This window comes from Lutjanus erythropterus, chromosome 9 (assembly GCF_056507025.1).
Source record: "Lutjanus erythropterus isolate fLutEry1 chromosome 9, fLutEry1.hap2, whole genome shotgun sequence".
In the NCBI taxonomy this organism is placed as follows: Eukaryota; Metazoa; Chordata; class Actinopteri; order Lutjaniformes; family Lutjanidae; genus Lutjanus; species Lutjanus erythropterus.
The window spans coordinates 13694019-13707500 of NC_139325.1; the positions used below are offsets into that span (position 1 = coordinate 13694019).

The 13482-nt window shown below is 38.0% G+C and overlaps 1 protein-coding gene across 1 annotated transcript in view; it reads left to right on the plus strand.

The window, feature by feature from the left end:
- ulk4 (unc-51 like kinase 4) overlaps positions 1 to 13482 on the plus strand; it is a 108499-nt gene that overhangs the window by 72207 nt on the left and 22810 nt on the right. The window contains exons 32-33 of the mRNA XM_084726211.1: positions 2275 to 2380; positions 11506 to 11672. Of these exons, the coding sequence (XP_084582337.1) occupies positions 2275 to 2380; positions 11506 to 11672 (273 nt within the window). The remainder of the gene's footprint in view (positions 1 to 2274; positions 2381 to 11505; positions 11673 to 13482) is intronic.

The following is a 13482-nucleotide window of genomic DNA, read 5'->3' on the forward strand; positions in this document are numbered from 1 at the left end:
TGATTGTTTACTCCTGTCTGAAGCAGTCATGTCAGGATCCATTAATGCCGTCTGTATTGCTCACATTTGGATTGATTTAAGCTGCCTGATCTGGATTGATTACACCTGTCACTGGTGATCACACTTGTCATGGAGAAACTCACTTAATTGTATTTGTCTAGATGATGAAGTAGCTCAGTTTCAGACATGAAAGGACTTCAGGAAGCTGGCTAGCTAGACCACAGTTCTTTAACTGGTTGCTTGCTGTGCCTTAGGAGGCAGAGGACCGATTAGAATGGGTTCTAGTCAAGCACTTTTGGAAATGTTGCATCTTGTTCATTGTACATTTTGAAGATACTTTGTATTGCACTTTTCAAGTCAGGAGCACAAAGTGCTTCCTATAGACAACATAACACAAAAAAAACAAACAAGAAAAGCAAAATACAAGCACACAATTAAAAGACCATATAAAGGAAATTTATGAATTAATCATCCAAGTGGTATAACAAATAACAATAATAAGAAATAAATTTAAAATCTGGTGGCTGGATACCAGAGTTGTATTATGTACACAAATAGCACTAGTTTTCAGGAAAAAGGTACATCTAGAAAAATTGGTCAGGCTTTAAAAGCAGAAACAGTCTCGGCAAATCTACTGTAATATTAACTGGGAGTGTTTTCCAGACCTAAGGTGCCAGCGCATCAAATTGTTGATCTCCCTTTGACCTTAACCTGGACCCTGGAATAGTTAGCAGACATAGATACACTACTAATACATGTTGAATACTCTATGAGTTAAGGTGCAGGACTAGCTTAAAATTCATTTTTATTTGCCATACATCATTGTTCTTTGTCAGGTGTATGCTTTCAGTGGTGTAAATGATAGTCCTTTCACAGCTTATTAGTCAATAAAGATCAAAATAATTGAGCTTTGTCATTTGTTTTTACTGACAGGCAGGTTGTCCTAGGTGCAAATTGATGTCATTGTCTCCGGCCTCAGGCTACTGCACATGATGAGCATCAGCCAGGCTTATCAGCCCCGCACACAGATCACACTGATGCGCATAGACCCCGCAGGCAGAGCTGGTGTATCTCAGAGAGGATCAAATAGTGAAATGAGGGCAGGAGCGAGGAGAAGTGAATTACTGTCAGAGGAAGGAGAGGTTTTGTAAGGAGGAGAAAGAGAAAAAGAAGAGACTAAGGGAAAGGAAAAGCAAAGGAGGAGAAGGGAGAGGTTGAAGAGATAAGATGAGTAAGAGTAGAATAGAGACTGCAATCATGCTCCTTGTTTTTCTTCAAAACCAATCCATTATCACAGGACACAACTAGACCATCCGCTAATAGTCAGAATTAATTTGATCATTTGAACACTGTGCCCCAATAACAATTTTCACAGTAGGTAGAATGCACAATTCCTCTCAGATATAGCGTCTAATTCTTCTATTTCTCTTATGTGAAGAAGTATTTGGCAATATTGTTACGCTTGATAGGGGTAGAGACATATGAGTGAGTGTCATGAACACCCATCAGATATGTTACAAGAACAAAACTGAGTTGTAATAACAAAAAGACCATTTGAAAATAGGAAGAAGTTGACAAAAACTGATGTTGGGCAACTTGACAACTATTTAGGCAACTTGCTCTACAGGTGAAGGTTCTATATATGGAAATGGAAGGAAGCTTCTAATATTGGATTAGGGTTTGTATGCAAGTACATAGGTTTTCAATATGTTCAATATGCTGAAAGAGTTATGTTCTCAAAACAGATTCAGAGATTGATTGCAGTCAATAGTGGTGTGTTTATGTTTATATAACAAGTCAGTCTTTGTGCCCAACAAGGACACACACACACACACACACACACACACACACATACACACACACACACACACACACACACACACACACACACACACACACACACACACACACACAAACACATCTGTATTGCTGTTGTTGTTGCTGTATTGACTGAACATTCATTCACTTATAGCTGTAAGTCGAACATTAACCATATGCTATATGACAGAAGAGTCCAGGGAAGGTAACAAGGAAGATAAACAGTCCTCCACTTCTGCACTCATTGGTTTTGATGCATCGGTCAGTTGTTGCAGCCATAGCTGATTTTTATTGTTGAGTTTATTGTGGGTTTATTGGTGTGTTTATTTTCTTCATCCATGTATGGAAGACCACTACCTTACTTCTATGTATATCAAGTCAGCACTTTTAATTTGATGTCATGTGTGTGCTGACCTGTAACCTAGTTATCCTGTCTCCTCCTCTTATTTTCTGTAGGCTAACAGTGGTAATATAACCAGTGGGATCATCCAGAATGCAGTCGCTTTGCTGTGTAATCTTAGTGGAGATGCAGTCTTGGACCTGGAGCCACAGTATCAACAAGGTACAGTGTATCTGCATACTGTCTGATTTAAACGCAAACTACACTGAGTTTTAACTTGTAATGAAACAGTCTCAATATGACTCATGTAAGCAAAAGAGACCTTGAAATCAGATGAAATGATTTATGGCATGTAAACCAGGAGAGCCTATGTTTACAGTTTCCCAGAGAAAGTTACAGTGACTAATGTGCTACCCAGTTAAAAAGTAGTGAAGTCGATTTCTCTTGAGATAATTTTGTTTTTGACATTATATTTTGTGGTTATGCCAGTGGAAATTCTTTTGCCCACAGGGGGCAAAACGTCAAACATAATACAAAATCAACACAATATAAAATTTCCTTGTAGCCACTTTAAAGCACCAGTGTGTAGGATTTAGTGGCATCTCACACTGGCCAACCTACAGTGCCTTGCAAAAAAACACTTAAGTCCATAGCTAGATCCCCACCACCACCACCACCGAAAAACTTGCACACTGGACCTTTATTTTTCTCTGCTTTAAAAAAAACCCTCTAAAAATCTCTTCACTACTTTTCTAGAATTGTACTGTTCTTACACTACTAATATTACTAGTGAGCAAGCTAAGTGAATCCCAGAGGCCCGTCTGTCATTGACCCAGGGTTCCAGTATCATGTAACTACTCTGCTAGCATTAGTTATTGTCATGTTACTTGTTGACATCTTGTTTTCCCCAGCCTCCTGTCCTACTGCAGCATAATGCTTATTCAGGTCAACAACCTTGGCGTGTGTGTGTGTGTGTCTATGCGGATGAGGCAGAGGCAATGTTTTTTGTCCTTCAGCTGTGGTGAAACTCAATAATATTAGAATTTCCTGTCGATTGCAAGTGATTCCAGCAGATCCAGAGGGGGGAGTGTGTCCTCTAGGAGTTAGGTCATTTTAGGCCCATTTTAGCATCCGGTAGCTAGTTTGGGATTAGGACTTTAATTATAAGTAAAGAATAGTACGGCACAAAGCTTATGCATGTAGGGATGCAGCCTAAATCTAGCATTAGAGAATGAACAAAATAAATTAAAGATGTTTGCAAGAAAACATTTACAAATACTGCTGCCTCTGTGTGCATGTGTGTGTGTATATATATGCAAATGTTTCAGGACCCACAGTTCAGCACTGTAATTGCAACTCTCAGCGGCAACACAATAATGCTTTCTCAAATTTCTTTTTAGGACTGTGTTCATTTCTGTCTCTCTCTTTAACTCGTCATTTCATGTCTCAGTCTGCCTATCCACCCCCTGCCTCCTCCAAAACCTCCGCCACTATCACCCCTTCCTCTCCCCTCTATTTCCATTGGGTCAGCAGTGCGGCAGTTCAGTAGTCAGCATCATTATCATCCAATCAGCTCTGCTCTCAACAAGAAACTGTCAACCCAGCACTAATACTGGCCGAGCAATTAACGCTATCTCTCTCTCTCTCCTCTCCTCTCCTCTCCTCTCCTCTCCTCTCCTCTCCTCTCCTCTCCTCTCCTCTCCTCTCTGTATTAACTCCTCTTCTTCTCTTGTCCCTCCCTTTCCTCTTCTCCTACCATCCATTTTCCAGTCTACTCAGTCTCTTCATCATCTCCTCTCCTTCCTTACTTCCTTGTTCCCATTTTTACCTTTTCTCCTATTCTCTATTTTGGGCTCCTCTTCCATCTTCCCCTCTCTTCCTCCCTTCTGTTAGTTGTGGTTCACTCCAGATCAGTGTGGTGATGGCGAGAAAGAAGGGAGAGGCAGAGGAGGAGAGAAGAGGGGAAGGGAGGAAGCGTGTATAATTGGCTTTTTAAGGTGTGACAGAAAGAGGAGGGGAAGGGTGGTGTGTGAGCATGTATGTGTGTGTGTGTTGGTAGGCAATGAAATAGACAGTGAAGAAGAGCAAAATAGGGAGGTGTTTTTTTGTGCTTGTGTGAATGTATTTGTGCTTATGTGTGAGACAGAGAGGAGATATGTATGTGTGTATGGTTTGGGGGGGTGCAAGAGCACCCAGTATGTGTGAGTGTGTGTGAGAGAGAGAGAGAGAGAGAGAGAGGAGATGAGGTTTATAATTGGGAAGATTTGCCTCCGACTGAGATAATACCCCCTGGGGAATGAAGACAGAGGGAGCAAAGAGACAGAAAGGCAGAGATAGGGAGGGAGAGTAGAACAACAGAAAGAAAAAGAAGATGGCAAAAAAAGCATGAGAGAAGAGAAAGGAAAAAGATGATAGAGCCAGGAAAGCAAAATTGGAGGTAAAAAGGGTAGTGAAGAGGTGACAGAGAGGCAGAGTGGGATACACAGAAAGGGAATGTGGTGCACTTGCGTGAGGAGACGGGGAGGAGGGATGAGATAATAGAGGAGAAAATATGAGGTTGAAGTAAGCGACAATTTGATAGAAGGAGAGATAAATGGAGGCAGGAGGGGAAGAATAACTTGATGGCGGAGTTAAGTAACCCTTTCTAAACAAAGTTCCTATCATTTTATGCGATTGTGAGGGCTCAGGTTTAATTTGTGAACATGTAGCAGACTAATGTAGGAAGTCTAGGTTGTAATCTGATTATATAAGGATATGAAGCCTTGAGCTTCTCTGCTGAGAGTGAATTTGAGACTAATTTCATAGGCACATTGACAAACAGACCGTGTGATTTGATAAGGAAATGGACACATCTAGAGCAGCAAAAATTCACCCCAACAATTCAGAAGTGTTTGCTGGCGATACAATACATATCATGATACAAGGATTACAATTCAGTATATTGTGATATACTGCAATACTGTAAGCCAGTCAGTACATTGCTATTTTTTAAATCTAGTTTTAGGAAAACGCTTAGTATAAAGAACACACCACTGTATGCATGAAATCTGAACTAAAAGTTTTTATGCAGTCAAAACAGGGAAGATGGATGAAAACACTGCTCCCTGGTGTTCAGAGGTTTAATCAAAACACAAAATGAACCACTGCCGCAAATCTTAGCATGTATCACAATATCACGATTGAGTGTTTTTTAGAATCAGTACACTATCACGAAACATAATATTGCAATACTCAAGTGTATCAATGTTTTGACCCCTATAATATCAAGATATTTATTGTATATTGTGGAATAACCTAAAATATCAGGATATTATTTTTAAGCCACTTTGCCAAGCTCATGCTGAGCAACCTCTGAGTTTTATCTTAGGCTTAGGTGCTGACAAGGTGTTTGTTGATTAAAGCATGCTTGTCCTTTAATTAAATGAAGAAGTCTTCCGGGGCTCCATGCATTTTTGCAATCCTCAAAGGTCTTTGAGGTTCCTCTCTGGGTTTGATCTGCTACCAATCCTTGTTATTTCTCTTGACCTTCTGTGAGACGCTCAGAGGAATCTTTAGGTAATTGCCTCTGTGCCGACGTTATCTAGTTTCTGTGGTAGTTGCATCCATAAATTGCTATTTAAAATTAGGTTCAGGTTTGAGCTCATTTCCCCAAACAGTGATTTAAGAATTCTATAATGGTTCTTCCACACTCTGTCCATATGTGTCCAATCAATAAGAATGTCCCCTGGCATAATTTATACCACAAAGATCTGTCTTCCATATTAATATTTTCATATTAGCAAGCACCCAAGAGGTCATTGGATTCACAATTTTACATAATGGCAATCAATAAGATAGTTTTAACAGTAAATGTAGGGTGTCTTGCGGTGTGTCTTGAGTTTATGCTGTGCATGCATTGCATTGACATCTTTCAGTTTGCACTGCAGTCCCTGGATACCAGTGAACGTATTGAGATTTGTAATATTAAAATATTTTGTTTTACAATGAATAACATCCCAGTGTGAATAAGTAATCATAACATAGCAGATATTTAGATATTTGAGTACGTAGCAATGTGGTGATCTTTCCCTGACCTTAAAAACAAACACAATCTTTACCTAACTTGAATTAATTAGTTTTAGTTGCCTAAACATAACTAAACTTTACAGGGGTCATGTAAAATACCACATTAGGCTAGTGGCAAAAAAGAATTAAACTTAAATTTTCAGTAATTTTTCATGGAAAAATTACACTGGATATGGATAATTTTATTTGTTGTTATTTGGTAACCATCTTAAATAAAATAGTTGAGGGGCAAGTAGAAACTGACTTTGGGCTCTTAGATGTTTGACCCAAGTGAAAAAAAACAATATATTGATGGTTGATTGAAAATCTAAGTTTTCTTTGGAGCAATCATAAGGGTAATTTTGGAAGGTAGTGATAAGCAACCTGTTTAGTCTTTTGGATATGAGATCTGTTTTTTGGTATGTATCTTTAGAAGTAGAATGCAATATTTGGTGACAGTTTTGCTGTGGTTGCACTCCTGTAGATCAGATTATTTTCTAAACACATGCATGAATGCATGTCTAGAAAATACAGAGTTACAGGGGCATGGCCACTTCTGTCAGCCATATGATGGGATAAAAAATGGTTACATTCATGAATATAATGTGTTTTGTATTATTTTGATGATGGCAGTAATAAAAGGTCTAACACAAAATCAGTATTAGGCTGTATCTGGCCCAGGACCTACCAGTTGAAGCCCTGAGCCTGTAGGATCACATCAATATGGAGTATAAATCCATTTTCATTTAGGTATTCAGTAAGCACATCAAGCACATGCATGATTTGACCAGACTTCATAATATCCTTAAAGAAGGCTAACCCAGATGCTACATACAGTACTTGGGGAAATCACATTATTGAAAGCATGTGCACCCTTAATTGAGCTTAATGTAAGGTAACCTAAACATTATTCATTAATCATATGTATTTAGTTTAGTAGACGTTTTTCTGTTCCCAGAAAACTTTCTTACTTAATTTATACAGCAATGCTCTGAGCTATCCATCCTGTTGATTCCCAATGGAACACATTTTACAGTGGTTTATAAATAGATAACACTGCAAAGCATTGTAGAAAGTCTATTTTTAACCTAGTTAAAGTCCAAACTCCAAAATAGTACAGAGTACAGCAGTTTTCACACAAATGATTCCTCCTGTCTTAAAATGAAAAAGATTTGTTTATATGTAACATTTTTAAAATTGACTAAAAGGTTTTGCTATCATTCTGATTGCACATGCATACATATCCATACCTGTCTGTTGCAGAAATACTCATCATTACATTTTGCAACAGACACGTGCAGAGCTTATACTGGGTGCTCTGCCATGACACCATAAACATTTTACATGTATCTACAAAACACATCCACAGTATGTGTGTGCATATACATTTCAACTAGCATTTCCTGATGTATTTCTGAATGAATATGACTGGATCATGAAGTGTCTTTATAATACTTTTATGATATTCTCATTGAGACAAATACAGTGGCTGTTTTTATCTATAATGAATCTGCAGTTTTAATAAATATGGGTCCCCTTTGAAGTGTCTGTCTATGTCCAACCATGCTTGTTATCTTCATTGAGTTCTGTAAATAAAACGGTCATTATGCCAGCTGCTCACATTACTCTTTATACAATTTATCATGAGACTTGTGACCTGTTGGTGCTAAGTTTTCCAGGATGTCTGTCTCCCATTAGTTTGTTTGTGTTATTGTGTAACTTCAGGGAATCTGAACTAACCTTTTAAAATACCAAAGTTACACAGCAACACAAACAAACTAACTGATCAAGGCAGTGATAGTACAGTAACTCTTGTGTTCTGCAAGGTAAAATTACTGACATTGCTAATGGACTCTGGTTGATTTGGAGAGATGCAATTTTTATGAAAAAATATGCTAAATATAGTGAACACTTAAACTGATAGAAATATTTTTTGGTGGACCTTTTTTAGGTGTATAAAATACGTTTTTCTACTAAACCCTGTCCATAGCAGCACATTGCTTAGCTTCCTACACCATTTTTCCTGCTCCTTCTCCGAACTGGGGCCATACTGACCACCATCTCACGTAGATTATGCGATTACTATTGAAAAATACCACATACAACCCAGCAGCTTGGTGCATGTTCTTGATGTTCATGATTTAATCAGTGAGTATGCATATCCACAAAGGGTCAAGTATGCAGAAATGTCTTGTGCAATGTGCAAAATTTTAAATTAGAGACTGCATTTGAAAAATGTGTGCCTGGCCTTTGGCTTGCAGAAGATTAAGGATTCAGTCAGTTAGATCAGCATATAGTCATATTTCTTTGGTAGTACTGATGTGAATCACTTCAACCTGTCTCTTCAGGTTGAAGTGATTTGTTTTTTTCATATTGCTGATCTTGAAGCTTTAACTGCATTTTGTTTACTATTCCTGGTGAAATTCAATCAAATGGGCAGCTTTGTACGAAGAACAAGCGTGGTCTGTACCACTGTAATATCATGTAGTCCAAGTGTGTTTACCATGACTCACCAAGTATGTAGCACAGTTATCCCCCCAAAATATACATGCTTAGTGATTTGTTTCTTTGGTCTGTGATCGGGCTTGTTCAGGATGGAACAGCTGGCCAAATCTAAATGCACTGACACCCGGAGACAATTAAAACATTTTTAATTTCGACAGGTGGTTTGAATGATTGAGAGTACTGTCAGTTTGTGATTGAAAATACACTGGATGCAGTTGGAAATAATGTTGGATATGCTTCAAATTCCCAAATTTTCACTGCTTCCTTGCCCCAGTTGTAACCCCTCAGTTCCAACAGAACTTTGACTTTGTACTGAATACATAGTGTGACCTTTGGAGATGAATTGTACAGTTGTAGATATTTTTAATACTGTGCTGTAACCTTTTTGAAATACATGTGTCATGTTAACCTAAAATCAATATAGAATGGAGACATAAGTTTAGTGCTGTTTTGTCTGTATAAAACTGTAGCAGATTATTACAAATTGACCCAGCAAGTTAGAAAATTATGACTAATTTATAATCTCATAGTCCATATGATATGAGCTGATACAAGTACCCTGTGTGGTATTTATGTATATTTTCAATATAAGCATATGCTCTTCATTTTCAGTACAGAATCGAAGAGCAATTGCGGTTTTGATTAATTATGCTGCAATGAAGCCTGGTTGATAAATGACTAAAATATCAGGAAAGTTTGGAGAATTTATTTGATTTATATTGGGTTATTCATTTGATCTGGTAAGCTGTTCTTAACAGATAATAATAGAATAATATTATTAACATAGACATGAGCAGTTATCTAGAATAGAGTTTTCATCTGAACAGGACTGCATTGTCAGATCACATTAACAGCGGTAGTGGTCTGTGTTTGACTGAACAGTCCAAAGTGGAGTGGTCTATTTATTTAATTATGAGGCAGCTTGACAAAGTAACAGTACATCTCACTGACAGCAGGCTAGCTTAATAGCTTTCTAGTGTCTGCAGTGTTGCACTTTCACTCACAAAAATAAACAGACACACTCAACATCTACATTCTAAATAAAGATCTATTGGAATAAAAAATAACACCGGGTGTATTTTCCCCAGTGAAGACTGTGATTTATTTATTTAATTCATTTGTTATTTAACTGTTACTTTCTGTGCACAGAAGTGAAAATGAAGTACAACTTTGGGCTAATTGATAGGCATAATGTACATTTATTGGAACACACTTTATGTCGACCTAGTCAGAGCAGACTGTCTACTCACATATAGAGATGTGTGGTGAAAACACCTCAGGGACAGAGGCCTACAATAGCTAACTACACAGATAGTGCTGCAAAATGCAGAGTATCTTCTGTGTGATGTTAAATTTAATGAGCAAAGGAACATGGTTTTGCACTTTAGTAAGAGCTATTTATTCATGGCTTAGCAAGGTTTAGCAGCTTTACAACATGTTCTACATCGGACAGTTTTCTAGGGAGGGATAGAATGAGAAAGCAGGGAAGGCGAAGATATACTAAGAGAAGAACATAATGTATTTTTAGATGACAATCTAAATTGAGTTTTCCTTTTGTTGTTGCTGTTTGTGTAACCACTCTGTGGATTTGGGTGGGTTGATACTATCAGATTTTTACAGATGAATTCAACCTGCGCAGCTTCGAGTTCTGTTTAAATAGCTAAATGTCAAATTCAGCTATTTTTCTCTGCTGGGCAAATTGGTGACAATGAAATGCTAATCGACCTATGAGGGAGAGAGTGTGTCTCATCTTGTGCAGGAGCTATCGATCCACTGTGGAGTCGAATCAGAGCCTGCAGCTACAGACATTTATTCAAGTAAGGCTCAGGTATATTGTTATTCTTTATATTTCCGAATAGGGCAGGGCAATATAGCCGAAAATTATTTCACAGTTTCAACATTAATTTCAGTCTATAACAAGGTCAGTGATCATTTTTAATGACCTATTTTTGATAGAGACCAGGAGATAAAAGGATGAATTTGACCACTTTATTTTAAATACTGTGCCTTGACTGGGCACAAGCCACATGGGTAATAGACTTTTTTTTTTTAAAAAGCACTCATTTCACACTGTTTGTATTGGCGATGGTGCAACTGAACAACACACCTCATGGCATGCTCCATTATAGGCTGTTGATGAGCCAGGGCATATTCATTATATGCTCTCATGGTGGTTTGCATTTAATGCATTTAAATAAAACTATTGGACATTTTTTTGAACAATTGTCTTATTGATATTGATGAAGTTTGAAGTGTTTTATTGTTTAGGCCTACTTCTAACATATATATAGGAGACAGAAGGAAGTGTGTTTTGTGATGTTTGAAATGTAGAAGTAGGATTGTTTGATTGGTTACAATCTTTGATGTGAGCTCATGTTAAAGGTGGAGTAAGCAATTCTAGAGAAAGATAGTTGACTGGTGAGTTTCAGTCTAATGTTGTCAAATACCAACTCTTTGGATTGGATTAATTATCTAATTTCTCTGTCTTTGACAAACTGGGAAGGAGACTCAATAACTATCAATTATCACTCTCCAGAATTGTTTACTTTACCTTAAATAAAATTAATGAGCTTGTGAACAAAGTATTTTGTGAATTTGATATTTAATAATGACAATGGAGAAACAGACAGCTCAAATTCTTTATGTTAAGCTCTGTTATGATGTTACTTGTGCAATGTTTAATGTACTTGACTGTATAGACAGTCACCAGAGTGTAAAATGCTAAGTTTCTGTACCAACAAGTCATTGTATCCCAAAATCCAGTAACTTTATCTAATGATTTTTCTTCTTCTGCGCAGGTCTAATACAGGTGGTGGTGAGAACCCTATCAGAAGCTGCAGTAGTCCACCTGGATGGGGAGGGGCATGCTGGGAGGAAGGTCAGCCATCTTGTGTTACAAGCCCTTCTGGAACTGCTTCACAACATCCTAAAACAAGCATCTGTCACTGTCCGCACCGTCCTGCAGGTATGAATACTCAAACATGGCTAATGAGAACAAGAAACTCACTGCCCTCTCCCTAACAACAGCCACCAAGTGTCCTTTGAGCGAGGCATTGAACAGAAGAGAACATTTCAACCTCTAGCACTTTCAGTACTTAGATGTATTAGAACTGCATTTCAGTGTATGCCCTACCTCAGTGACAGATTATGGTCAGCTGCTTGCAGTTTCTTCTACAGTCACTGTTGTATGGCTCTTTAATCAACTCAACAAAGTAAACACAAGTCTCCTCACCTCTTTCTCTCACATTCTTGCATTTCACGAATGAACCCCAATGATAAGGCACATAAATGGCCATTCATTGTTACATTAATCAAGTTCATGTGGATATGATCTCAGTTCTGTGGCTCTCTGCTTTATTAACTACCTCAAAATGTGCCAGTGGATCAAAAATCAATATTTGGTTACTATGCCTAACTTTAACATGTGAGGACTCGAGTCAGACTTAAGTAAAAAATTTCAACTCACCTCAAAATTAAATATAAACATGGACTTAATCTGACTGCATCCAATCAAGTTGCAGGAGAGAACCTTGAAGATCTGACATTATGGTACTGAGGGCCAGTGGGGAAAAATAAAACCAAAGGTAATTTTGTTTGCGTACTACAACTATGTATTGATCAACTAAAAATCAGTTACAGTATGCAAAACATGTGGGTTGAAAATTACATACAGAGACACAACAACTTTCATCTTCATTCGATATTTGAAGTACCACAAAGAATGGTAAATTGAGGCTCTGTTCATCAAATAGCATTACACTTGGTGAAGAGCGCATTATGACTTGTGAAGGACTTGGGACCTGCGTGTCTTGACTTGAGACTTACAAAACAATGACTTACAAGGGTACAAAACAACTTTATTTATCATTTTATAACAAGATTGTATAATGAGATTTCAGTGTAGTTCCCTCTTGATTGATTGATTGGTTGATTGAGTGATTGAGTGATTGATTGATTTGAATTGGAAGAAGAGATAAATAAAAATATAGAACAAATTAATTTATGTGGTGGAGTGCTGAGAATGAATTAAGCAGTCTCACAGCCTGAGTGAAGAAGCTTCTCTTCTAGTCTGGTGGTATTGCAACAGATACTTCTGTATATTCGGCCCAATGGCAGCAGGGTGAACAGCCTGTGGCTGAGGTCAGTATTGTCTTCTATTATTGTCTCGGCTTTGCGCTGGCACTTCACTTCACTGATATCACTGATGATTGGTAGATGAATACCAATGATATTCTGTTTTAATCACCTGCTGCAGAGTCCTTCCTGTCATGGGCTGTGCACATCCCATGACAGAACTTGCCAAGAGCATGGCATGGGAATTTTGCCTTCAAATGTTTCTTGGAGAAATGCATCCGTTTCTGAGCCTTCTTTACCAGTGTGGAGATGTATGATGTCCATGACAGGTTCTCTGTGATGTTGATTCCCTGGACCCTAAAACTACTCACCTTCTCCACCTCAGCTCCACTGATGTAGACAGGAGTGTGTCTTTACCTCCTTTCTCTGAAAATCAACAATCATTTCCTTGGTTTTGCTGATGTTGGGCACTAGTGTTTACTGTGCACCACTCTGCAAGACTGTTAATTTCCTCTTGATATAAGCACTCATCAATGTTGAAAATCCAGTCAATGATTGAGACAGACTTTTCTCCATGTAAGGAGTGTAGGTCCCAGGGTCTTCCTGTGTCCACCCTGTTCCCACCTCTGCTAACTCTAAACTTTAATATTATATCCTTTTGAAATTTGTATTTTCCAGTGTTTTTCTTCCAGTTTTTAAAT